The 22,831-nt window shown below is 35.9% G+C and overlaps 10 protein-coding genes, 12 long non-coding RNA genes and 1 other non-coding gene across 23 annotated transcripts, besides 1 other annotated feature; 10 read left to right on the forward strand and 13 right to left on the reverse strand.

Moving 5' to 3' along the window:
* Nucleotides 1–83: 83 nt before the first annotated feature.
* kex1 (serine carboxypeptidase) lies at nucleotides 84–2,102 on the forward strand. Its single transcript, NM_001023778.3, has 3 exons — nucleotides 84–378; nucleotides 446–1,144; nucleotides 1,192–2,102. Exons 1-3 carry the CDS (start codon nucleotides 151–153, stop codon nucleotides 1,795–1,797), a joined length of 1,533 nt encoding a protein of 510 aa, NP_596758.1. The 5' UTR covers nucleotides 84–150; the 3' UTR covers nucleotides 1,798–2,102.
* On the reverse strand, nucleotides 141–507 carry SPOM_SPNCRNA.6501. The gene has a single exon (NR_195849.1). It is a non-coding gene; the product is annotated as a non-coding RNA (long non-coding RNA).
* On the reverse strand, nucleotides 1,222–2,734 carry SPOM_SPNCRNA.6502. Its single transcript, NR_195850.1, has one exon. It is a non-coding gene; the product is annotated as a non-coding RNA (long non-coding RNA).
* Nucleotides 2,735–2,855: 121 nt separating this feature from the next.
* Nucleotides 2,856–3,203: an LONG TERMINAL REPEAT.
* A 43-nt stretch (nucleotides 3,204–3,246) lies between these two features.
* Nucleotides 3,247–3,600, reverse strand: SPOM_SPNCRNA.6503. The gene has a single exon (NR_195851.1). It is a non-coding gene; the product is annotated as a non-coding RNA (long non-coding RNA).
* rrp42 (exosome subunit Rrp42) lies at nucleotides 3,275–5,420 on the forward strand. The gene is made up of 2 exons (NM_001023779.3): nucleotides 3,275–3,534; nucleotides 3,632–5,420. Exons 1-2 carry the CDS (start codon nucleotides 3,287–3,289, stop codon nucleotides 4,281–4,283), a joined length of 900 nt encoding a protein of 299 aa, NP_596759.1. The 5' UTR covers nucleotides 3,275–3,286; the 3' UTR covers nucleotides 4,284–5,420.
* Nucleotides 3,918–5,240, reverse strand: bag101 (BAG family molecular chaperone regulator Bag101). Its single transcript, NM_001023780.3, has one exon. It carries the CDS (start codon nucleotides 5,116–5,118, stop codon nucleotides 4,531–4,533), a length of 588 nt encoding a protein of 195 aa, NP_596760.1. The 5' UTR covers nucleotides 5,119–5,240; the 3' UTR covers nucleotides 3,918–4,530.
* Nucleotides 5,202–7,603, reverse strand: top3 (DNA topoisomerase III). The gene is made up of 6 exons (NM_001023781.3): nucleotides 7,391–7,603; nucleotides 6,967–7,343; nucleotides 6,385–6,877; nucleotides 6,198–6,334; nucleotides 5,415–6,150; nucleotides 5,202–5,313 (listed from the first exon to the last, which is right to left on the reverse strand). The coding sequence occupies exons 1-6, from the start codon at nucleotides 7,469–7,471 to the stop codon at nucleotides 5,269–5,271; spliced, it is 1,869 nt and encodes a 622-aa protein (NP_596761.1). The 5' UTR covers nucleotides 7,472–7,603; the 3' UTR covers nucleotides 5,202–5,268.
* Nucleotides 5,367–7,669, forward strand: SPOM_SPNCRNA.1682. The gene has a single exon (NR_150579.1). It is a non-coding gene; the product is annotated as a non-coding RNA, possible alternative UTR (long non-coding RNA).
* A 297-nt stretch (nucleotides 7,670–7,966) lies between these two features.
* On the reverse strand, nucleotides 7,967–9,096 carry SPOM_SPNCRNA.1683. The gene has a single exon (NR_150580.1). It is a non-coding gene; the product is annotated as a non-coding RNA (long non-coding RNA).
* Nucleotides 8,324–9,675, forward strand: ptf2. The gene has a single exon (NM_001023782.3). It carries the CDS (start codon nucleotides 8,556–8,558, stop codon nucleotides 8,934–8,936), a length of 381 nt encoding a protein of 126 aa, NP_596762.1. The 5' UTR covers nucleotides 8,324–8,555; the 3' UTR covers nucleotides 8,937–9,675.
* rps3 (40S ribosomal protein uS3) lies at nucleotides 9,546–10,673 on the reverse strand. The gene is made up of 2 exons (NM_001023783.3): nucleotides 10,625–10,673; nucleotides 9,546–10,372 (listed from the first exon to the last, which is right to left on the reverse strand). The coding sequence occupies exons 1-2, from the start codon at nucleotides 10,658–10,660 to the stop codon at nucleotides 9,659–9,661; spliced, it is 750 nt and encodes a 249-aa protein (NP_596763.1). The 5' UTR covers nucleotides 10,661–10,673; the 3' UTR covers nucleotides 9,546–9,658.
* On the forward strand, nucleotides 9,814–10,084 carry SPOM_SPNCRNA.6504. The gene has a single exon (NR_195852.1). It is a non-coding gene; the product is annotated as a non-coding RNA (long non-coding RNA).
* On the reverse strand, nucleotides 10,495–10,569 carry snR48. The gene has a single exon (NR_150875.1). It is a non-coding gene; the product is annotated as a small non-coding RNA snR48 (small nuclear RNA).
* Nucleotides 10,667–14,052, reverse strand: fkh2 (DNA-binding forkhead transcription factor Fkh2). Its single transcript, NM_001023784.3, has 2 exons — nucleotides 13,485–14,052; nucleotides 10,667–13,192 (listed from the first exon to the last, which is right to left on the reverse strand). Exons 1-2 carry the CDS (start codon nucleotides 13,994–13,996, stop codon nucleotides 11,776–11,778), a joined length of 1,929 nt encoding a protein of 642 aa, NP_596764.1. The 5' UTR covers nucleotides 13,997–14,052; the 3' UTR covers nucleotides 10,667–11,775.
* On the forward strand, nucleotides 10,897–13,594 carry SPOM_SPNCRNA.6505. Its single transcript, NR_195853.1, has one exon. It is a non-coding gene; the product is annotated as a non-coding RNA (long non-coding RNA).
* SPOM_SPNCRNA.439 lies at nucleotides 14,031–14,872 on the forward strand. Its single transcript, NR_150827.1, has one exon. It is a non-coding gene; the product is annotated as a non-coding RNA (long non-coding RNA).
* Nucleotides 14,378–15,491, reverse strand: SPOM_SPNCRNA.6506. Its single transcript, NR_195854.1, has one exon. It is a non-coding gene; the product is annotated as a non-coding RNA (long non-coding RNA).
* ntu1 (regulatory protein ntu1) lies at nucleotides 15,079–18,760 on the forward strand. The gene is made up of 3 exons (NM_001023785.3): nucleotides 15,079–15,423; nucleotides 15,694–15,724; nucleotides 15,832–18,760. The coding sequence occupies exons 1-3, from the start codon at nucleotides 15,334–15,336 to the stop codon at nucleotides 18,192–18,194; spliced, it is 2,484 nt and encodes an 827-aa protein (NP_596765.1). The 5' UTR covers nucleotides 15,079–15,333; the 3' UTR covers nucleotides 18,195–18,760.
* On the reverse strand, nucleotides 17,678–18,365 carry SPOM_SPNCRNA.6507. The gene has a single exon (NR_195855.1). It is a non-coding gene; the product is annotated as a non-coding RNA (long non-coding RNA).
* Nucleotides 18,713–19,400, reverse strand: SPOM_SPNCRNA.6508. The gene has a single exon (NR_195856.1). It is a non-coding gene; the product is annotated as a non-coding RNA (long non-coding RNA).
* Nucleotides 18,926–21,067, forward strand: SPOM_SPBC16G5.17 (transcription factor). The gene has a single exon (NM_001023786.3). The coding sequence runs from the start codon at nucleotides 19,152–19,154 to the stop codon at nucleotides 20,832–20,834; it is 1,683 nt and encodes a 560-aa protein (NP_596766.1). The 5' UTR covers nucleotides 18,926–19,151; the 3' UTR covers nucleotides 20,835–21,067.
* On the reverse strand, nucleotides 21,067–22,822 carry SPOM_SPNCRNA.6509. The gene has a single exon (NR_195857.1). It is a non-coding gene; the product is annotated as a non-coding RNA (long non-coding RNA).
* On the forward strand, nucleotides 21,347–22,767 carry erg24 (C-14 sterol reductase Erg24). Its single transcript, NM_001023787.3, has one exon. The coding sequence runs from the start codon at nucleotides 21,401–21,403 to the stop codon at nucleotides 22,673–22,675; it is 1,275 nt and encodes a 424-aa protein (NP_596767.1). The 5' UTR covers nucleotides 21,347–21,400; the 3' UTR covers nucleotides 22,676–22,767.
* Nucleotides 22,823–22,831: the final 9 nt, after the last annotated feature.

A 22,831-nucleotide genomic window follows, 5' to 3' on the forward strand; every position in this document is an offset into this window, starting at 1 on the left:
GTTTCGCTATATAAAATAGCGAAATACAATAATCCAACAATTTGTGAATAGATAAAAAGTAGCAGACTAATATCATCCGAATTGCGGACCCCATTCCTTTGTATTCAATCTGGGGATCATATAGAAAACTGTCGATTTGATTGTGAGAGCATGATTTCGAAGTTACTGAAAATAGTCCTTTTAACTGCAGGTGTTATTGGCAACACACTTGCTGATTCTAGAATTCATGAACAATATCTTGTAAAAGCATTTCCTAATGAGCCTGTTGATTATGAGGGAAGAATGCATGCTGGACACTTAAATCAAACGGATCAGCTGGATGGTGATTTGTTTTTCTGGATGTTTGAATCCGTAAAACCCGAATACGAACATCGTTCTGTAAGTATTTCAAGTGAATGTTTTTAAATTAAATTATATATTATACAAATTACTAATTTGATAAAAGATTCTTTGGTTAAATGGAGGTCCTGGCTGCTCTTCAGAAGACGGCTCGCTGATGGAAGTTGGACCATTCCGTCTTGATGACAATAATACATTCCAATTGAACCCTGGACGCTGGGACGAATTGGGTAATTTGCTTTTCGTAGACCAACCCCTAGGCACAGGGTATTCATACTCTCTGGCTAAGGATTTTCAATCTAACAATGAGAAAATGGCCAATGATTTTTCTATTTTCTTTGAGAAATTCTTGGAGGAGTTCCCAGAAAGAGCAAATGATGAATGGTTTATCGCCGGAGAATCATTTGCTGGTCAATACATTCCCCATATCGCTGCAAAGTTGAAAGAAAAAAATCTTGTTAACTTGGGAGGCCTTGCAATCGGAAATGGATGGATTAACCCACTTTCTCATTATGAAACATACCTAAATTATTTGGTAGAAAAAGGCATGGTTGATTTTGAATCAGAGCTGGGTCAATATTTACATCATTCTTGGGCGGAATGTTTACTTGCTTTTGACAAGATAGGTTCCGGATCTGGTGATTTATCTAAGTGCGAAAGTTTTCTTGGCGATATTTTATACATGGTGTCAAAGGAACCTGGGAAAGCATGTATGAACATGTATGACATTAGCTTAGAATCGACATATCCTACTTGTGGAATGGACTGGCCTTACGATCTTTCCTATCTTACTGAATTTTTAAGTGTATGTTTATAATTATATGATAATATATCTTTTACTAACATTGTCAGACTCGTGAAGCGATGACTTCCTTAAACGTTAACCTCGAAAAGGTTCATGATTGGGAAGAATGTAATGACGACGTTGCCCTACAATATGCTCGTGAAGGGATTGAGTCCTCATCTAAGTTAATCCAGGACCTTGTATCTACGGTTCCTATTTTGTTGTTTTACGGCGAAAATGACTTTCTTTGTAATTATTTATCTGGCGAAAAATTAACCCGATCACTGGAGTGGAATGGTGCTGTTGGTTTTCAAAATCAATCTGCTCAACCATTTTATCTTCCGGGCTATTCTGATCAACCATCGGGCTCCTATGTTAGTTCCCGGAACCTGACCTTTGCTCGCATAGTTGAAGCTAGTCACATGGTTCCATACGATCATCCTAATGAAATGAAGACCTTGATTACTGCTTTCTTTAATAATGACTTTGCCAGCTTACCATCGGTACCTAAACCCTCTCCGGATTTAGGTAATGGAAACTACAAATGGCTTTATTTGGGTTTGATTCCTGTTGCTTTAACTATCATTATTTTATTCTCAATTTATTTGTGCAGGAGATTTGGATTATTTGGTCTTAGCAAACAACGCTACCAACCTATATCTCCAACTCCTTAGACTGTATATAAATCTTTTCTGTCGGTTTTTACTTTCACATACAGATTTTCTGCTCTTTATTTTAATCATTTAACTTTTAATCTTGCTTTATCGGTGGTAGAATTTATTTTTTTATCTTGGAACGTTCTTCCCTGGTTTTAAAAAATCTGCGATTATCACCATAAATTTTATCTCTCATCTTTAATCAAATTTCACTTATGGATACATTCTTTGAATTTTTATTTTTGCACATAGTCTCTAAATGATCTCAAATCATGAATATGAAATATCATGTACCAAACATTGTCTTATAGCTATTGTTTGTTCTACAGTTTTTGTAGTTTTTTTATAGGACAGATTAGCGTCAAACGCTAATCTCAATAACGTGTTTGCAATAGTACAGTATATCATGGAGAACTACGTCTTGTAACATGTGTCACAAATGTATAAATACTAGTGAGATCTGTCTGTTTATATTGACAATCCGTTACATCCCTTAATAATCGATTATTATAAATAATTTATAATCGAATCACGTTCCTAAATTCAGTTAGAAGCTATAGCAATGGGAGGATTCTATCACATCTACGCATGAGAACAAAGGAGAACTGCAAGCTAATAACAGATCTACTGTAATCATATTTGACAATCCAAAATCGACGCACGTTATCAGGGACACAATTGATGCGTTTGGTAAATTTTACAGACAGCCTTAACTAAATAGGTCTAGGCAACGAGTGAACTAGCTCTATATCAAAGAAGAAATTGGATAGTTTTATTTCGATGACAACGTCTTTAAATCCATGATCCAATAGGCCCAACTTGCTTGTGGATGGATACTTACAGATGGCACGCTATCGAACAGAACACCAGATATGATCTTATTGCTACTCGGCCAAATTGCATCAAAGTGGTAAATAATATTTCAGCGTAGGTTTTGCATCCAAAATTTTGAAGGAATAGGTTATAATGAAGCACCAACTGCCCAAGCATTTTCAACTGATGTAAACTTGCGAAATTTTTAGAGAATGCGCCTTTTCTGCTGTGTCAATAAACAAGTCTTAGCTAATAAAAAAACATGTCGCAGTAGTACTGACAACGCTATAATTTACTACGTTGTGTATCACATTTGGAACATGTTCTATTTAAACATAGCCTCGTAGATGATAGATATTGGGGCAAATCATTTGATATCTGAAACAAATATTTAGTTTATATGTTCAACAATTTAAATAGGAAACTAAATTTCGTTCCTCACTTTAGTCAGAAGCTAATAACAGAAATAGATCATAAATAATACCTACATATACCAATATTTTCAATGACTCATAGCCGTTATACCTATGTATTATAATATAACAGATCACATGTAAAACTTATCGCGGTTTTGCATATCGTTAAACAGATACAAAACTGCGTAGCATACATAACGAACTTTAGAATATACGCAAGAACTCAACGCAATATTGCAAGGAAAATTATTCTTAAACGATATACCATTAGCCAACATATGCAATTGTCATTACCAGAACTATCGTACACACACAAATCAATAACAGAATTTGAGCCTGCAATTCGGAATGATGGACGTTCGATAGACCAGCTTCGTCCGCTTTCTGGACAAGTAGATGTTCTGCCTGGTACAAATGGTTCTGCTAGAGTTAAATGGGCGTCTTCGGTGGAGATAGTCATAGGTGTAAAAGCAGAAGTGGGTGATGCTACTCCCGAAGGTGGTAAATATGTCGCTTCAGTTGAAATGTACGTGAGATATTTGGAGTTCGTATTAACATTGTTTGGCGTAACAAACAATATGAATCAATTGAAAAAAGCTGGTATGCTAACACTTTTTATGTAGTTCTCCATCTGTTTCAATCCAGAATCGTGAAACCGATGAAATTCCTTCATTCCTTACAAGTGCCCTTCAGGATTTATTAAACGCACTTGCTGTCGACTATTTGAAATTTACACCATCTAAAGCTTGGATTATTCACGTAGATGCTGTTGTAATACTTTCTTCGTCTCCTTACGAAAACATTCTTTCAGCTTTAAGTCTTGCTGCTTATTTAGCATTACAGACTACACGTTTACCTAAAATTTCTACCCCCAATGTCACAGACATCACTATTGGATCTACTAAATATGAGCCTTCCGAAGAATACGATGTTGATTCAGAATGGGAAAATGCATTACCTTTGCAAGGGTTAGAATTAATGTCAGTCATAATTTTGGTTAGTAGCATTGATCAAGTGATAATTGTTGATCCTACAATTGAGGAATCAAGTGTCGCTCAAGTGACATATGCGATTGGTGTTCAAGCTAGTGGTGCTATTAGCTATACCAGGGTCGTGGGTACTGGAGGAGGCTACGCATCCACTGGACGTGCAATAACTGTAGAGCGATATATAGAATTGTTAGAGACTGCGTCTACCGTTGGTACTAAGCTTTTGAACGCCAGCAGCGATATTCTATCTTTTAAGGGTTTAGGATTTTTTGATATTCTTCCATAAATGAATTGGGTTGGGTTGGTCTCCATTTCCTATATAATAGCATCTTTCTCTCTATATATATATATAAATGCAATACTTGGGTTACGGAATCAGGATCAATTTTGTTACATGAAGAGGCATGCATCGGTATTTTTGGTTACTATGGTTGGTCATTGTATTTCGTTTAGGTCAAAGTCATATAGCAAGTATAGTAGATGGGAATAATTTAAGGGAAATGAAATGGTAACGTCTATAAAAATAATAAAGCCTATGCGGCCACTTCTTGGCTTGTTTGGTCAACGTGATCCAACATTTTTTGGATCTTAGAAACAAGTTGCTTCCGTTCAAAACGCAATTTCTCGCTGCCCAGTACGTCAACTCCATCCAATTTTAAAAGCTGTTGTAAAAGTAGTTCACTTATCATTAGTTTCTGTTTGTTTTTCTGCTTTGGATCGTTCGACGGTTTATTTACGTAATTGTCGTACATGGGGGAAAGTTCTTTGTCAACATACTGATCGATGGCTTTTATTTCTCCAGAAATACGCGAAAATACAGGATTCTCCGCTTCCGCTTTCGGAGCGGGCTCAACCGTGTCTTTTTCCTTGGAACCTCGTTGTTGCTTATGTGGTCTTATACATAGAATTTTACTATGATTTTTTAAACCCAATTTTGATAACGAGGCTTTTTTGTCTTTTAAACGCTTGCCAGCGTAAAAAAGCTTGACTTTCTTCTCAGAAATCTCAGTCGTTTCAAGTAAATCATCAATCAGTTCACTTAACGTCTCATTTAGATTGACTGCTACCGGAAATCGCTGATTTCCATAGTGTATTGTAACTGTGCTAGTCTTTTCTGACATTGACGATATTAAGTCGACTTGCTTAACGGATCCAACTCAAGATGTTTTATGTTTTTAAGGCTGATGCTATCCAAAAAAATGAAGGTCTTAATGCGACGCTTAAAAACGAAAGGTAATAAGTTAATAAAAGTATACGAGCGGTCTGGTTATCTAGGTTTGCGGTTCATTATGACTCATAAGGTAGACTCTGCAACTCTGCGTTATATTTGTTAGCAACCATAAAATGAAAAGATTAATAAATAAAGTATGGGATTTTGAAAATTGGAAAAGTAGGAAACAATGATAATTTGACTTACATTTTTTAAACAATCGAATCTTTGCTTTGTGAGATGAAAAACATCACGGAATTGGGTAAGGATCATATGAACTAGAACATTCCGATTAAGTTGGCCATTTTCTATGTTTTTAAGTTGAACTTCCATTTCTTTTCGCAAGAAAGGCTTGGTCAAACTCCACTCTAAACCAATTTCATCATAGCCTTTTGCCAAAGCAACTCCTAAAGAGCTTGGTACAAATTCAGTTACACCTTGGCCCCTTTTTTTTCGTTTTATGACATATTCTCTCTCCTGAACTTTTTCGATGTGCTCTGCCATAGTAGCATCTGTCCCGATTCCATTGGCATCCATCAAGGCAATTAACTCCGGTTCAGTGATATAGGAAGGGGAGGACGTTGAACTGTCCATCATGTCGAGAATGTGGGGTTGGAATTCCTCGTGAAGTCTATACTCTGGTAATTGATCCGAACTTTCCCATTTCTCATATGGATAAACCTCTAAATAATTTTTCTCTGTCACTAGCAATCCCTTTTTAGAAAAAAGCTCTTCTTCCATTTTAACCTGCACCAACGTTTCGGCTCCTTTGGCATTGTCAGAACAACAAGCTAAAAATCTTCTTGTAATTAGCTCATATACTTTCCAATGATCTTGGGAAGGAAGCGCTGACCGGTGAACCATTTGAACGGGATGAATAGGTGGATGAGCGCGATCATTGTGTTTACCTTTTCGGGGCGGTCGATAATCTCCAGCCAAAAGCCTAACATTAGTTATTACGGAAGCCACTATAAGAAAAATTATATTTACCCTTCTGCATAAGAGTCCCATTCTTGTGCACCTGTTAGTTTTTGGATAATCGCATGCAAATTCATTGAAGAGTCAAATTGGTCGGTTTCAGTACGTGGGTAAGAAACAAACCCATTAGTATATAAGTTTTCGGCGAGCTGATGAAAATGATGTTAAAGTTGCAAATTCACTTATAATCAAATCGTACCTCTAAAGTTTTCTTAGCAGAAATTCTTAGATGTTTTGGCCCCAGTTTTGTAAGTTCTACAGTTGATAATGGCAGAGGTTTATACTTGGTTTTTGGTTTTTGAGTTATGTTAACGACCTTAGCAGTTTTGCATTCTAAACAGTTTTCCAAGATGATCATTGTAGTTAATCTGTCAAAAACTTTGGCCCTTTCCCAATTGAACTGAATAGTCTTACCCTGTCTTTTATCAACAAATCGAAGGTGCCAGTAGGTTTCAGGCACAAAGTCTTCTACTCGCTGCCACCGATCAACTACAAAGCCTAATGTAGGGAATTGGCAGGGACCATAACTTATTATTTTATTCTGAAGAATATCGAATGATTTTTGTAATTGAATAGTTTGTAGCCGAGTGAATATTGCACCTAAACGAAAATCAAGTTCAATTCTAGCATCCACAGCATCTGCAGCATTTTTTGAAACATCTCTTGGACGTTTCGCGGCACTGATAATATGTCTGAAAATTAGTTAGCATTTATCTTGAAGGGTTTTTTCTGTAATAAATAAATATCTGCTTTTTAAAACGCTAAGATGTTTATAACTTACGACCGTTCCAAATTATTGAAGTCTGCTCGGATAACCTGAATAGATGGATTGCTGGCTCTAGCTACATTGGAGATTTCCACCCCAATGTGTTCACCCTCACGATCACAATCGGTCCAAATATAAAGGTACTGGGCATTTCTAGCTTCTTTTTTAATATTGTCTGCTAGTACTTCTGCATTCTTTGATACTGAGGTGATGATTTGAGCATCGAATAAAACGTCTTGAGGGACAGAGCTCCAACTAGAATATTCAGAAGGAAAAGAAGCTTCTGTTAAGTGACCGGATACAGAAGTCATTGTAACATCAGAAGATCCAACATTGCCTCCAAAATTAAATGAGAAGTCGTAATTTTTTACATACTTACTTCGTGTATCTCTCTTAAGAGATTAGTAAATTTCAGAAAAGATTAAATTTTTTAACAAACCCTTCTCACGTGTCCACCCCCTAGAATGCTTGCTACCGATTTGGCAATCGAGTTTTTTTCAGCAACACATAGGACGCGCATTTCTTTTAAGAGATGACATTTATTACTTGGATATTGCACACCTTCTAATTATATCTCCCTTTTTTAAAAATGACTGCAGTGTAAAATTCGCGTGTAAGGTGTTAAGGTCGAGATGGCTTTATTGTTTATGCTAACAAATGTTGGTATAATGAAAGGTAGTAAATCGAGGACCAGAAAGTTCATTAAAAAAAATCAAACACCATACCAGTAGTTAATTATACTAGAGAATTAAGAAGAACCTCTTTAGATAAGTAATTATATAATTTTGATGTATGTTGCATTGAAGAAGTCCATGTAATAACTATTTCTTAAGCTTTCATAGTCAGGACGGTTTAATGAATAGATGCGCCGAATGTATAACAAAATTTAAAATTAATATTTTGTTTGTAAAAAAAAGTTAGAAATTTAGATATTTTTTGATTTTTGAACCCATCATTCGCATTGTAAACTACATATTTATTTCTATAGAGCATGGTAAATTGATGTAAGTTCCTTAATTAATTGAAATTAAAATAAATAGATAAATGAAAGTTCTCTTATTGACTCAAACCGGGATTGATAATATTTTAATTTGTTTTTATATTTATATTTTCTCATCTTTTAAATGCAAAATAATTATCGATAGCTAAAAAAGAAAAAGAAAAATCATGCACTATCGATAGAGTGAAGGGACTGTGCAGAGGATTTTTTTTGTTTTTTTAAAACAAAGCGACCTTGTCTAGAAGGCAAGTTTTTGTTTCACAGCTTCTCTCGTAAATCTCAATTAACTACTTTGATTCCATACAATTGGTAACATGTTACTTTCCTCACCACTGTAGTAGACAAGTGCGAACCTGAGATAACTGATGAAGCAGTAGTAAGCATTCTTCCACGAGGTTTCTACTTTTTTTAATATAGTCTGAGGTTTATTATTCTGAAATATAAAACACAAAAAATCCATGTTCGATTAAAGCGATTGAATTTGGGAAGTTTAGGAGGTGCGATTAACCAAAAATTTGAAATTTAATTTCTTTTTCATCTTTTCATTTTGTTTTGTTTATAACAAGTTTTTGCACTTTGGCTTCCACAATATTGACCTTTTTTAATGGATGAGATACAGGAGTCATCGTGTAATGAAAAATTGAGTGACGAAGACCTTGCAGCCGAGTTTGTTGAATTTACCGATAATATTCCAATCGAGATTTATCGTTCTTTACGTTATATAAGAAAATACGAGAATTTTTTTGCAAAAGAAAATGAAAATTTAAATACCGCTGCCAGGTTGGTGTGTGATTGTCCCATTTCAGAGGTCCCAAGTGCTAAGCAAAAATTGGCAGATTCTCTGTTTACATCGCATGAGTATTTACGACAAACAAGTGCAGAAGCAAACAAGTTATATGAAAACGTTTTGGCCTCTTATAAGCACTTGTGTGAAAAAATAAAATATCTAGAAGCAGATAATCCGCTTTATGTTCCAGCACCATGATTTCATTTTATTTTTTATTTTTTTGATAACCAGTTTCCCTTTCATAATAATATTTTAATTTTTTTTTTGCTGCACTTTAATGTTGGCAGTGCGATCCGTGCGTATTCTGTTTACTTTGATATGAGAATTCTACCCATTTACGGTTGATGGATAAAAGTGCCTGGCGATGATGTTTAACCTGTTAGCGACAATTTCTATAGCTTTTCTCCTTTTTTTTCGTATATAACTATGATAAGAGATTTTTAATTTAGGATTATAAGAGTCATATTATTTATTATCAATTGCCAGTTTAAATACTGAAACGCTAATATTGAACATTACTCAATTCTGAAAAGTTGCATTGCCAGTTTTCATTACTCCCCAAGGTTTATTTCTCCTTTCTTTTTTTATTATACTTTCTTCTGAATTTTAGAATTGATAACAAAAAACTTTGCTAATATACAAGTAAGGCAAACGATTTCAATGTTTGGACATTGCTCGGACAACTAAGTGTTCTTAATACATTAAACGCACTTCGGTTGTGTGTCAAACAACAGTGTTTTTACCTTTATGTATTACCTGAAAATGTGTCTATATTTATTCTCTTCAAAGATACAATTAAACGAATATACCAAAAACACTTATTACTAAATACAAGTACAATACCATACACTCAGTGTCAAATCAAATATCTTAAACCGAATTTATTTTTATCAGGAATTAAGTGGAACCAACTAAAGCACCTAGTAAGCAACAGCAGTCTCTTGTTCAGCAACAACCTCTTGGCCAGCAGCAGCAGCGGCCTCAACGGGTTGGTTGATAACAGTATAAGGCTTAGTAATAGGCTCCTCCTCCTTGGGGTCCAAAACGACAACAATATCGGGAAGAGACTTCTTTTGACGGGTCTTGGGCTCAGGCAACATAATTTTAACCTTAACACCAAGAACACCTTGACGAAGGAGAACGTGGCGAGTAGCAGAGTCAATGAAATCAACAGCAGGTTGACCAGAGTGGATCATGAAACCGTCGGCAAATTTCATGGACTTGGCACGAGCAGCACGGAGCTTACCGGAGATGACAACCTCACAACCCTTGGCACCAGCCTCCATAACATAACGAAGGACACCATAGGCGGCACGACGAACAGCCAAACCAGCCAAAAGCTTGTAGCGAAGGGATTCACATTGGGCAACAGCGCAGAGACCACGGTTTTGAACCTTCTCGGCATACAGCTCAACAGTGTTCTCAGCAAACTTAAAACGCTTTTGAACTAAAGCGGTAAGTTCACGGATTCTGCGTCCCTTCTCTCCAAGAACATCCTGAGTGTGAGTGGCACGGATAATAATTTCCGAGCGGGATGGAGTGACACGAACTTCACAGCCAGAGTAACCCTCCTCAGAGAGCTCACGAGTAAAGAACTCGTTCAACTCGGCGTAGAAAACACCATCAGCAACGAACTAAATTGGTCAGTACTTTAGAAAGAAGCACAAAGTGAACGATATTAGGAAAAAAGATCTTATGCGTAGAAAAATATAATTTTACATTATTATCGTTTAACAATATACGTTGATATCAGATATAGTTCCAAAAGGTTAAGTTCATCGAGAAACTTTTAAGAATCCCATAAGACAAGAGGTGCCAGATATTGGAAATCATCATATATATCCCTACACAAACATCGATTTTTTTTCTAATAAAAGATTACTTACTTTTCTCTTCTTGGAGATCGTGAATGCAGCAGACATGGTATGGGTTTGTGTCAAAACTTCAAAGGGTCTGTGTTTCGTTGTATAGCTAATAGCAGTCACAATATTATGTATAGGTTAGGGTATGACTGCTTAGTACAGCACTTAGTATAGCCGTGCGTAGCTATTTTCTAATTCACTAAATGGTTTAACGGATTTGCATACCATGCTTCTTAAAGTAGTGATTGAATAAATTTACGCAATAAATGGAATGATAAAATTCACTTGTTAAATCCTTACTATTCAGTCCAGTTTTCTAACATCATTTGTCTGTTTATTTATATCTAAATTAGCTTTTCGAGTGCTGTAACATTTTGGTATATAACAAAAGGATAAAAAATGGAAATCAAAGAGCATTGATAAATTATCGGTCAGTAAATGTCCTTTCAAATTCCAATGTAGTGCTTTCAATTTTATAATAAAAATTCAGTGATTAGTAGCATACTACAATAATTGACCTTATTGTTGAATTGAGGGAAACAACCGAAAAACTATGTTATGCAGCCATATAAGTGATGTACGCATGTTTGCATAAAGTTAAAGACGTGGATGATTTTATTATAATTAACATAGAAATAGTTCTAGATTGGCAAATGAAAATGTGAAGTAAATTTGTATGCAAATACAGGTCCGACCAGGGACATGCAAAATGAATAATAGTTTTTTCTTCATATAGAAGTGTCTTCTCGACTGTTATCGAAAATAAAGTGTATTATTAAAGGATCGACCTTTTGTGAGGCAAGTAAATCAGAAAAAACATACAGCTTATTTCGATTAATCCTTGAGAGCTCCAGAAGCAATCCAACTGGCATTTATCCTTTGTCAGTAGTATTGTTGTCAACGTTTGATGATTATATAGCAACCGTATAACCTTAATTATTAGGTTAAAATCTCCCTTAACAGGAAAACTTTCGCAAGTTAACGGAAACGAACAATTCCAAAATTTCATTAGCAATAATTGTGATGAAAGAGCATAATGTCTTTATCCAAGAATGCGCATAAATTAAGAAAACTTCCGTTTGCACAAGAATAGGTCAAAGTCGAAAATAATTAAATTTCGAAGATCATAAGAGTGGGAGAGGGATAAGATATTAAACAAGGTGAATTTGTTGGCATTAAGCACTACTTTTAACATTAGATTGAGGAACCTGAATGTACTGCTGGGGAGATTTTTCTTTAACGAGGTTTTGTGAATTGGGAGGATTAGCAATTTGAGGCACTGAAGCCGACTCTGTTTGTGAAGTTGGGGTGGGTAATCTGTGTAAGTCATACTGCTTTTCCATTGTGGCGCTAGCATCTAATATTGCGCGGACAGCTTGATTATTTTCTTCTGTTTTTGACTTTTGAGTCGGGGAGTTACTCATTTTGCTTTCCATTTCCTTGGCTTGCTTGTTCGCAGAGGCTTGTGGTAAAGTTGAAACACGTTGAACGGCGACAGGAGAAGATTTACTGTTGGAATTCGCAAGATTCATTGTCGGTGAGTCGGAAACTGAAGAGCGTAACTTATTTACCATAGATTCTCTCCAGGAGCTAATCCCTTCAAAACCATTGACCAAATCAACACCTTGTAAATCATGTAATTGTTCATCAATCTTTTTCGGTGAAGATTGCTGTATTTGAGAGTATATCAAGTGACTATTGACCGGATTTCTGTAAGGTGAAATTGTGTCATATGAACCTACTTGAGGCCAATCGTGTGGATTGGGAACTGCAACATATTTCCAAAAAGGTGCAGGAGAAGACGTTGGATATGTAGAAGATCCAATAGGAGATCCAAATGCAGCCTTTTTTGTTTGAGAAGCACTATTAGCATCTAAAGCATAATCATGGGTGCTAATAATATCAGATAATGCAGCATGTGTAGGCGTTTTGTAGGTTTCCATTTGCTTTTCTTCTGCTGAGGTTTCAGCAGTCGAGGGTGAGCCCACATCTTTAGGAGTTGAAGGAGTTTGATCACGAGCAGATGTAGTGGATGAGGCTGGCTCCGCCGCCGGAATAGAGGTGTCCTTCATTTTCGGAAGGATGGGAATTGGTAATGATGGAGAACCCTCTCTCTTTTTTGCTAATAATGGCACAGGAGAGGAGGGCGAGCGTTTACGCGGTGTTTTTCTAGTCTTTGCAATAAACTCTTCGCGAAATTCAGGCACAATCGACCACTTCATTCCCTTCCCCTGCTCACCTGACTTCCGTGGAACCTTTCGAAATGCTTTGTTGAGAGATAAATTGTGACGGATAGAATTCTGCCATCCACTTTTTGTTGTGCGATAATATGGGTAATGTGTTGAAATCCATGAATATATGTTAGAAAGAGTCATCATGCATTCAGAAGAAGATAAAATTGCTTGTGCAATCATAACAGAATAACTGTATGGTGGTTTTTTATTATCACCATATTCAGCAGCATCGTTTACGGCTGCGGAAATTTCAGACTTTATAGCATCCTCCTTTATAGTGCTTTCGTCAGTTTGCTTTTGCTCAGCTGCATTGGGTAGTACGAACATCATTTGTAAACCCGCTACTTCGAGTATAGATCTAGTAGATAATTAGTAAGACGAAAAAGAAATAAAAAAAAATAATTGGCATAATTTCCTGCATTTATTTGAACTAGGACGGAAATAATTATTTTCTTGATAATTTGACAAATCCTTAACGCGCATTTATAAAATAACCAAACATTCGTTTAAAATTGACAAATAACACGAGAAAACCATAGAACTTATGAAAGAGTAAAGCATAAATTATGCGCTGCTGAAACCATCAATATTCCGTCCTGTCGCAAATCACGACGAACCAACACTATTCTAGTAAATGATTTTTAACATACCCACTTGTAAGCTTGACTGTTTCCCCATTCTTGAATAACTTGCCATCTACTTTAATGCCATTTCGACCGTAAACTGAGCAATTCCATGTTTGGTCATCCAAATCATATTCCACAACAGCGTGTTTTCGACTCACAACTTTAGAAGGACCAAAATTCATATCAATTACTTCTAAATCTTCATTTTTCCCCTTTGGTGAAGGATTTGCTGGTTCGCGACCAAGTATAATTCGAATTTTCTTAACATAATAAGTCCATGTACTTCCAGCGAATTTCGCATAAGCTTGTATTTCTCCAGAGTGTCTTTCCGCATTTTTACTGTTCGAATAATCATCGACCACTCTCATTTCGTGAGGTGGAACGGACAACTTCGCAATTTGGGATTCCAGGCGACCATTCAATACAATGTTACGATCTGTGTCTACATCCATTTGCTTTTTGTAATCTAACTGTTCTTTTCTCTCCTCGTCATCTGATATATGCTCAGACTTGCTTTCGAGTCTGCGAACAGTCATTTTTCCTTTCTACAGCAATTGTGCTGTTGGTGTGTGTTTATTTACACTCGTTTGTTGTTGTCAACATTCGTTTACCTTCCGTTGCCAGCGCTTCACGGTATAACTAATATTGACCATCATTTTAGATACATAGAAATTAAAATATACATTTTTCTAAATATTTGTACATTTTTTATTTTTGTCAACAATGCGTCTTTGTTATCGTTGCTATTTATATTTTTGTAAACAATCAAGATACCGGATCTTCGATATACTTTTTTAAATACTAAGCAGTTAAAAAAATCCTCTTAATATATTGGCGTAGGATTAACTTATAAAAAAAAAAAACTCAAACAATCATAACTCTGCAAGACTTGTAATAATTTTAGCTTTTCAGCACTCAGTGTTTTTTGCACATGTAATGGCGTCTAACGGTCGCGTGCATATCCTAGTAATTACCCTATTATTTAAAACGTGTCTACTGAAGATTTATTTTGAGAACTGTACAAGCTATTACATGAATACACTAAGAGTATTAATTGTGTTTTATGGAAATTCCGAATCATTATTTCGCTTTCAATCAACCGATTTTGTGTGGCTGCAATATTAACGCTCAACTGTTTACTCACGTTATTTTCCATATTTTTACTAACTACGCGATTCGCGAAGTCTCTGTAGGATACGTAATATTATTTGGTGAGTTCGTAGCGCACTATAATGTGTGGTACACAACAGAAAGTATTATGCAATATACAGTTACCGAACATAACTCAGGCACGGAGAGACTTTGATATTATAATAAATAATATGTGGCTTACATGAACAGACAAACTTGATCTTGAATGATCTTTATTTCCCATACTTTTTTCTTCAGTAATATTGAAAATAGTCAATAAACGGCTTGATGGTTCCAGCTTCAGGACTCATTGGAGAACTCACACGTGAAGATGTCAGGCTTATAACGATATTTAACATACCGCAACAAAAACATTTAGCATGGTATAATCTCATTGCTTCACCTACACATGTATGCTAACGTGAAGTAACGAGTAATTACTATTTAGCGGATGTATACGATCGCTGGCACACACTCTCGTAGGTTTAACCTGTCGCGTATATCATCCATAATCGCTTCGCAGCGATCACCATTTATTTATTTATTTACCTATCTAAAGCACCAAATTCCTTTAGTTTCAAAGCGTTAAATTTTGAATGATAAACTGCATTTTTGCTCACTTGCGTTAACTTTCGGTTGTAAAAACCGGTAACAACGATTCGATAAATACAAATTAAAAGACCTGTTCTCCCTCAAGTTTGAAGTTAGCAGGCTTCAACATAGTTTATTGATAGGCTGCTGAATGTCTTCCGGCGATGTATCTCGTAGACAGCGTGTTTCTAGAGCATGTGATGAATGTCACAGGAGAAAGATCAAATGTGATCAGAGAAGGGTAAGATGTCAATTTCTTTGCTCTATTTATGTTTTGCATAATTTTATTATTTGAGTTGGGAACTGAGAACTCACTTCACCCAGTTACCGCTTTCTCTGAAGTTGATTGTAGCTTGATTGATTTCAGTTCAGCTAGAGAGCATGCGGATAACCTTTGTCGTTAATTTATTATTTTTTTGGCTTTTATTGCTCTTTTTCTATCTTATTTGCATTAATTTGGATGAGCGATTAGAAATAAATATAAATTTCTGTTCTTTACTAACTTTTTCAGCCTTGCTCGAATTGCATAGCATATAACTATGGTAAGTGCCTACAATTTAGATGAGATTATTTTCTTCAAGTTTAGTCGCTTTAAAATTTATTTCAAGCCTCTATTATAATTGGATGGAGTTTTCTAACTTTGTTGAAGAATGTACTTATGGTCAACCTTTTAAGCGATTACGGCATGCTCCTGAGAAGTATATAGAATTTTTGGAGCTTCGATTGAAATATCTGAGGGGACTGGCTGAAGAAAGCGATCCAAATTTAAAGTTGCCATCATTTCTGGCTCCTCCAAATGACAAAGATTCTCCTGTGAACCAATCTCCTTGGAAACGCTCTGATTCCTCTAAAAGAAGCTCGTCACAGGACGAGTTTGAAAGCTTATTCGACCGGTATGGACAATTGAGTTTAAAAGATGATGGGAAAGCCGACTTTCGTGGAAGTTCCTCTGGCTTTGTCTTTATGAAAAATATACATCAAAACATTGCGAGGAATTCTACGGTTCCCAATCCTGTCCAAGAATCTAATTCATCTTCTTCTCAGCCAGATCCTTTATCTTTTCCGTATCTTCCACCCACCCCTGCCGAAGATGAACATAAAAAACCGCCTCTCAAAATTCAGCTACCTCCATATGAGGAGGCTCTTTCTATTGTTAGCCAATTTTTTATGAATGACCATTTTTTGGTACATATTCATCATCCTGCATCTTTCTTTGAGAAGATGCATATGTATTACAAAACTGGCAAGACTGATAACAATTTTCATTTTTTACTTGTCGCTACATTGTGCTTGGGTTACACCTATATGCCCGATGAATCTCCTAGTGCTAACTATCCTTATCATGAAGCTTACGAGTATTACTATTACATTCGGTCTTCATTTTCATGGGAAGATAGTTATACGATTGAAGTTGTGCAAATTTTATTGTCTGTTGCGCTTTTTGCTTTGTTCAGTTCCCGACTTTCTCAAGCTTATACGTTCACGAATAATGCGTTATTGTGTTGCCACGAATTGGGATTGCACAAGGATTTTTCAGACGTTCTCACATCTCATGAATCTCGGTTATCCAAACGGGTATTTTATTCTGTGTACGTTTTGGCTTGTTACACCAGTACAATTGTTGGTCTTCCTCTCAGTATTGAGGACGTTGATATTGATCAATCGTTACCCAATTCTTTTGATTTCACATTAGAAAATGACCAGGTTCCTCCACGATTAATAGCATCAGAATGCACTAGCTTGGAAGTTTTTATACAACACATAACGCTTTCTCGTATTTTAAGTCATTTTGTAAGGAAAGTGTATCCAGTCAAATCGCCCTCTGACTCACACTGTAAAGTTTCATTACCAGCTGTTCGTGATCATGAAGAAAAACTTACATATTGGTGGAAAAACTTACCTTCTTATTTAAAAATGAGCGAAGTTCCAAAATTTTCACCCAAATGGATCCAAGCAATAATACTGGAATTGAAATTCAGGCAAATAGAACTCATTTTCTATCGCCCTTTTATTCACAGTATTAGTACACCAATTGATAATCAGAATGGGTCGCCAATGAAACCTGCAAATTTTGCTTTAAAGTGTGCACAATCTGCGGAGCGTGTTGTTTTTTTGTTACAGGAATTGGCCAAATCTCCAAATACTCCCAAACTGTTTTTCAATTTGTATTCTGGATACTACGCGTTAATGACCTTGACATATTGTGCTACTTTGACGAAGGACGATGCCAATAAATCTAATAATTTCATAACTAAGGCAAGATTAGGATTTCATTGTCTACAAATGATATACCGCGAATCCACTTACTATAGTACAATAATGGAGGCAATCAAGAACTTGCTAATTGCGTATGATATGAACTCATCTGGTACTGAAAATTTGGATGCGACCCCGGATGTTACAGGACAACTACCAAACAACTTTTCGCAGAGAACTAGTAATATACCTAGAGAGTTTCCGCAAGCACAAATATTTTATTCAGATGCTCCTTACCCAGGTTACTATAATCCTGCCCAGTTTCAAAATGCACCAACAAATTTCCCTATGCCTACGTATGGTGGGCGTACACAGGATCAATCTTATCCTAGACAAAACGGATATCCTTCCTATTCTGATGGTAATGTATACCCTCATGATAGGGTTATGATTAATTATGGTTCTTCAATGCCAACAGCGAATGGTTTTTATGTTCCGAACACCTATTCTCCAGTACCTTTCCCGTATAATACTTCATACCCTCCATACATGAGTCCAACTTCGAATATGCCTCAGGCTTTCCAAGCATATTCACAGTATCCTTACCAGCACCCGCCTTTTCCCTTGTCAGAACAAATGCTACCACTGCCTACTTCAGGGGTTATGATGGCACCTGGAGCTGCAAAATCTGGCATGCCGTATCCCTTCATTCAACCACCTTCCATGACTAACCAAGTTGCTTATCCTACTGTCCGAGATGGTTCTAATAATTCTCCTGACCATCCAAGTTCCTCAAACTCTAAAAGAACCGAGTGAGCGATCAATGTTGTTAAGCATAGAAACTCACTTTTGTTTTCAAAATTTTTTTTTCTGCAATAATTCTTGCTTCACTTTTTATCTTTAATAAGGGTTCTAGCTCCAACTTTTAGGGTTTGCTCATGAGAAAAAACATTGACATTTTTAAAAAACTTATTTTTTGTTCCTTTTAATTAAGTGATATTTTGTTTGGTTGATGATTAGCTTTTTATGTTTATTGAATAATAGAACGATTGAATATCTAGATTATCTGTCTTCCTAGATGTTTGTGATAGATTTGCTTTTTGATCTTTTGATCAAGCTTAGAGAGTTAGCCTACTGCTTCATGTCCATTAGCTAGTGATATTTACGCGCATTATTATCAGCAATGAATAACCAAGTAGTGTTAAAAGCTAAAAATTTTGGAGTAAAGTTACGTTGAAGTTCTACATTATAATGGATTACTGCAAAGCAATTGATGAACTAAAAACTTTAATAGTGTGCATTTTCTTTCACGATGGAATGTATAATTACTAAAATGACAATTAGCTGTTTATTTTGTAAGCAACTGCAAACCCAACTGTGGAACGTATTGTTGAGTACCTTTGGCATCTAGGCTAAAAAAATGATCCCTATAAAAATCTTCTAAATAAAAGCTCTGCGAAAAAAATGGTATCGAGATCTGATGCTTACACTGTATTTTAGACGTTGAAGAATTTAAATAATTAAGCCTGCACACTCAATATTTACCACCACACAACGTTGACACCGCCTTTGCATTCATAAAAATGTTTGCAGTAAAATATTAGTAGTCTCATCGATTCAATTGAAGCATAATCCCAGCTTAAAAGTTCGATGGTTATCAGGTTAATACTGAATGAAACCTTTAGTTTGTGCGTATAATTTTTTATGGTGAATTGTATTTTATAGAAATATCCAACTTTCTACTACAGAAGAAATACCGTAATTAGGTAAATTATGGTTGGGAAATCTAAAAATAGGGCCCACAAAAATATTCGAGCTAGATCTTGTCTGAGATGCAGGCGCCGAAAAGTCAAATGTGACCGCCAATATCCTTGTTCTCGATGTAAAGAGAGTGAAGAATCATGTACATATGGAGTAAACGAGCAAGCAGTCCAACTTCTTGAAGAACCTTTAAGCCGACCAATTACTAGAGAAACAGATAGTTCTGCTCATCAAGAGACTCGGACGCGTTTGGAAGAAAACAACCTCCCTAAAACCCAGAAGTTTGGATTCGTAGACTGGAAAACAATTTTGAAATCTTCGGCTGAATTTCAAGGTATTGTTCAGAGAGATCCAGAATCACGTTTAAGAGAAGCTTTAGAAACGGATCCTAAATTGAAAAAACGATTAGAATGTATTTTAGAAACTATCCCTCCTTGGGATGTATGCGAAAGCCTTTTAAAAGTTTATGCTAATACTTTTAATGTAACAAATTATATTTTAGATTTTGAGCAAGCTGATAAATTGTTATCTGATCTGAAAAATTCTAACCATGTTTTCGCGACTTCTATTATTTTAATAGTTACAGCAATTGCGGTAGCACTTTCGTTAGAATCCTTTCCTTCAAATATTGAAAGATACTTTTCGGCTGTTAATCATAGCGCCATTGAACTATCGGATGCATTAAATTCAAAAATTGATGACTTTTTAAATGAGGAGGTAATATTTCGACTATGGAGAAATATTGACAGAATTCGACTGCATGCTATAAGGGCGCAACTTTGCATGCGAAACCAGTTTCGAAGTATGAACACTGATCTATGTTATGCAATTCATTACGCATGTTTTGTTAATCCAATCTTTCAAAATACTGATACCGAGTATGAAGCAAATATGGAGGTTTGGCTTTCGATTTGTGAGATAGATGCTTTGGAATGTGTTTTACGATCTTGCCAGCCTTGGGTTCAGCACGATATTTACGGCAAACTTCTCTCTCAGCGAAAAATGGGTTCAGATGTTATTAGTTATGAGTTTCACTCACTACTCGGGCAATTGTTAACTTGTGGTTTGGAAATATATAAAGCTATTCATACTTCGACTGTAAACGAATTCGTTAACTCTATTCAGTTTTATGAAAGTCAACTATCGCTGGTTTTAATGGAAATAGAGTCGAAGTTTTCTAATATCGATGGATCAGATATTCATTTTCGCTATTTATTTCTCAAAACCGTATTTTGGACAGTACGTAAAAATCTTTATCAAGGTTTTATTACTGTGAGCCGTACTTTAGTACCCAATTATCCAGATATTGTTCAAAAGCTTGGCCAAACATCGATACAGTTGTCACGATTAATTAGCAATTCAATGGATTGTTTCGAAAAATACGGTTGGCTGAAAGCAATGTTAATTTTAGTTACACATACGTTTCTTATAATACATGTTTGTTCCGAAAGGGGTTACGATGTCCCAAAGGATTTTTGGAATGTAACTGCATCAGTACAGGCTACCCTTGAGGAAAAGAAATATCCGGGAATTGTATGGGAAAGGATTCATTACGTTCTGAATATATACACGACAATCAATTCGGTAGAACCAGAGCTCTCAGAAGACCATGGAGATTTGGACGACCAAAACCTTTTTCAGGTTTTTACCGACATATTTGATTTTAATTTTAATTTTCCATTACCAAACTTATAAATTATATAATCTTCTAATAGTGTGGATGTACAGCTATGCTTGTTTTTCTCTAAAGGATCAATGCCTTGCGGCTACGTTTATTTGATTTCGATGATCTGCCATTTTACAAATTATTAATTTGTAGGAAATTACATCAAATATATATATATATATATGCATTACTCCAATTTCTTTCAGTTGTAGAATATACTATTACTATATAAATGTTAATAATATAAATTTTTCAATAAAATCAGATAAGTAACTAATTTTGTATATTGGTATTCTAAAGATCTACAATTGTTTTACTAATTTGTATTGCTGGCTTGCGAACGTATGGTAAGAACACATCCCTGACGGACCGCTGATTTATTAATTAAATAAGCATTAAACGAGCCGAAGCTTATGAAAATCATCATTTTTATGATTTTTCTGTTGTTTGGAGGAGCAAAAAGGCCTACGTTGGAATAAGATCATTAAGGTAACACATATTATGTATATCATGCGACATGGCATTTAAATAAAGATACTCCATAACATCTTCGAAACTCCTAGTTGCTACTGCCATTTCATAGAACTTTTTGAAAATGGCTAAAGGTGCGGTAAAAAAGGAGAAATTCGAATATGAATTTTTTGGGCCCATTGGCGCTTTAGGTGTTACTGTTTTAACGACCGTCGTATCTTTTGGTTCATTTTATATCTGTAATGAGGAAGGATGCCCGGCTAAATTCTCTAAAATCTCTCATATATTTAAAAAAACTCCTCTATTTGACCAAAAGTCTTTAATTTTGTACTTGCTTTGGTTTAGTACTCTCACTTTGTTATGGAAATGCACGAATGGAAAATGGGCAAAGGGTACACCTATAGACGACAAAGGGACAAGATTACTTTATAAAATAAATGGTTTTAACTCAGCTTGCCTAATACTTGGTGTCGTTTGTACCTCAATATACCTGTTGGGAGCTAGCTGCATGGAATTTATTTGGGATAACTTTTTACAGTTGATGTTTGCTGCATACGTTTTTTCAGTAGTTTTATGCACGTTTTGCTACGTTCAGTCTTTTTTTGGAAAGCAGCAACTTGCTAAAGGGGGGACTTCTGGAAACATTTTATTTGACTGGTTTATTGGCCGCAGCCTCAATCCTAGAATAGGCAATTTTGATATCAAGTGTTTTTGTGAACTTCGTCCCGGTCTAATTTTATGGGTCGTTTTTGACATTGCTTTTGCATGCCATCAGTACCTGGTGTTAGGAGGTAGAATTACAGACAGCATGGTTCTGGTTATTATTTTCCATACATGGTATGTTCTGGATTCTCTAATCAACGAGAGTGCTGTTTTGACTACCATGGACATTACCACAGATGGGTTTGGCTACATGCTGAGCTTTGGGGATCTCGTGTGGGTTCCATTTCTCTATTCTTTGCAAGCTCGCTATTTAGCCTTTCATCCCGTGGATTTAGGACTTGTCAAAACATTGGCGATTTTATGCTTACAGTTCCTTGGATACTATATTTTCCGTGGCGCCAATGGTCAGAAGAATAGGTTCCGAAGCAATCCTAACGATCCCAAGCTCAAACACTTAAAATTTATCCAGACTAAACGTGGAACTAAACTTTTAACTAGTGGTTGGTGGGGAATGGCACGCCACATCAACTATTTTGGTGATTGGATTATGGCTTGGGCTTGGTGTTTACCTGCTGGATTTGGTTCACCGATCCCGTACTTTTATGTTGCCTATTTTGGTGTGCTTCTTGTTCATAGAAATGCACGGGATGATCACAAATGCCGTGTAAAGTATGGTGAAGATTGGGAGAAGTACTGCAAGGCAGTCAAATATCGTATTATTCCCTATGTGTATTGAAGATGTGACAACTGTTCAGGGTCTTTTTATCTCTACATATTTAGACATTATGGATAAAAAATATTACGACGCTTCTCATTTGTAAAATTATTGATGAATGTGTGGATGAGAAGAGTTGAAACGACGTCTACGCAAAGTAAAATGCCTGTTTACTGT

This window comes from Schizosaccharomyces pombe, assembly GCF_000002945.2.
Source record: "Schizosaccharomyces pombe strain 972h- genome assembly, chromosome: II".
NCBI classification, from domain to species: domain Eukaryota; kingdom Fungi; phylum Ascomycota; class Schizosaccharomycetes; order Schizosaccharomycetales; family Schizosaccharomycetaceae; genus Schizosaccharomyces; species Schizosaccharomyces pombe.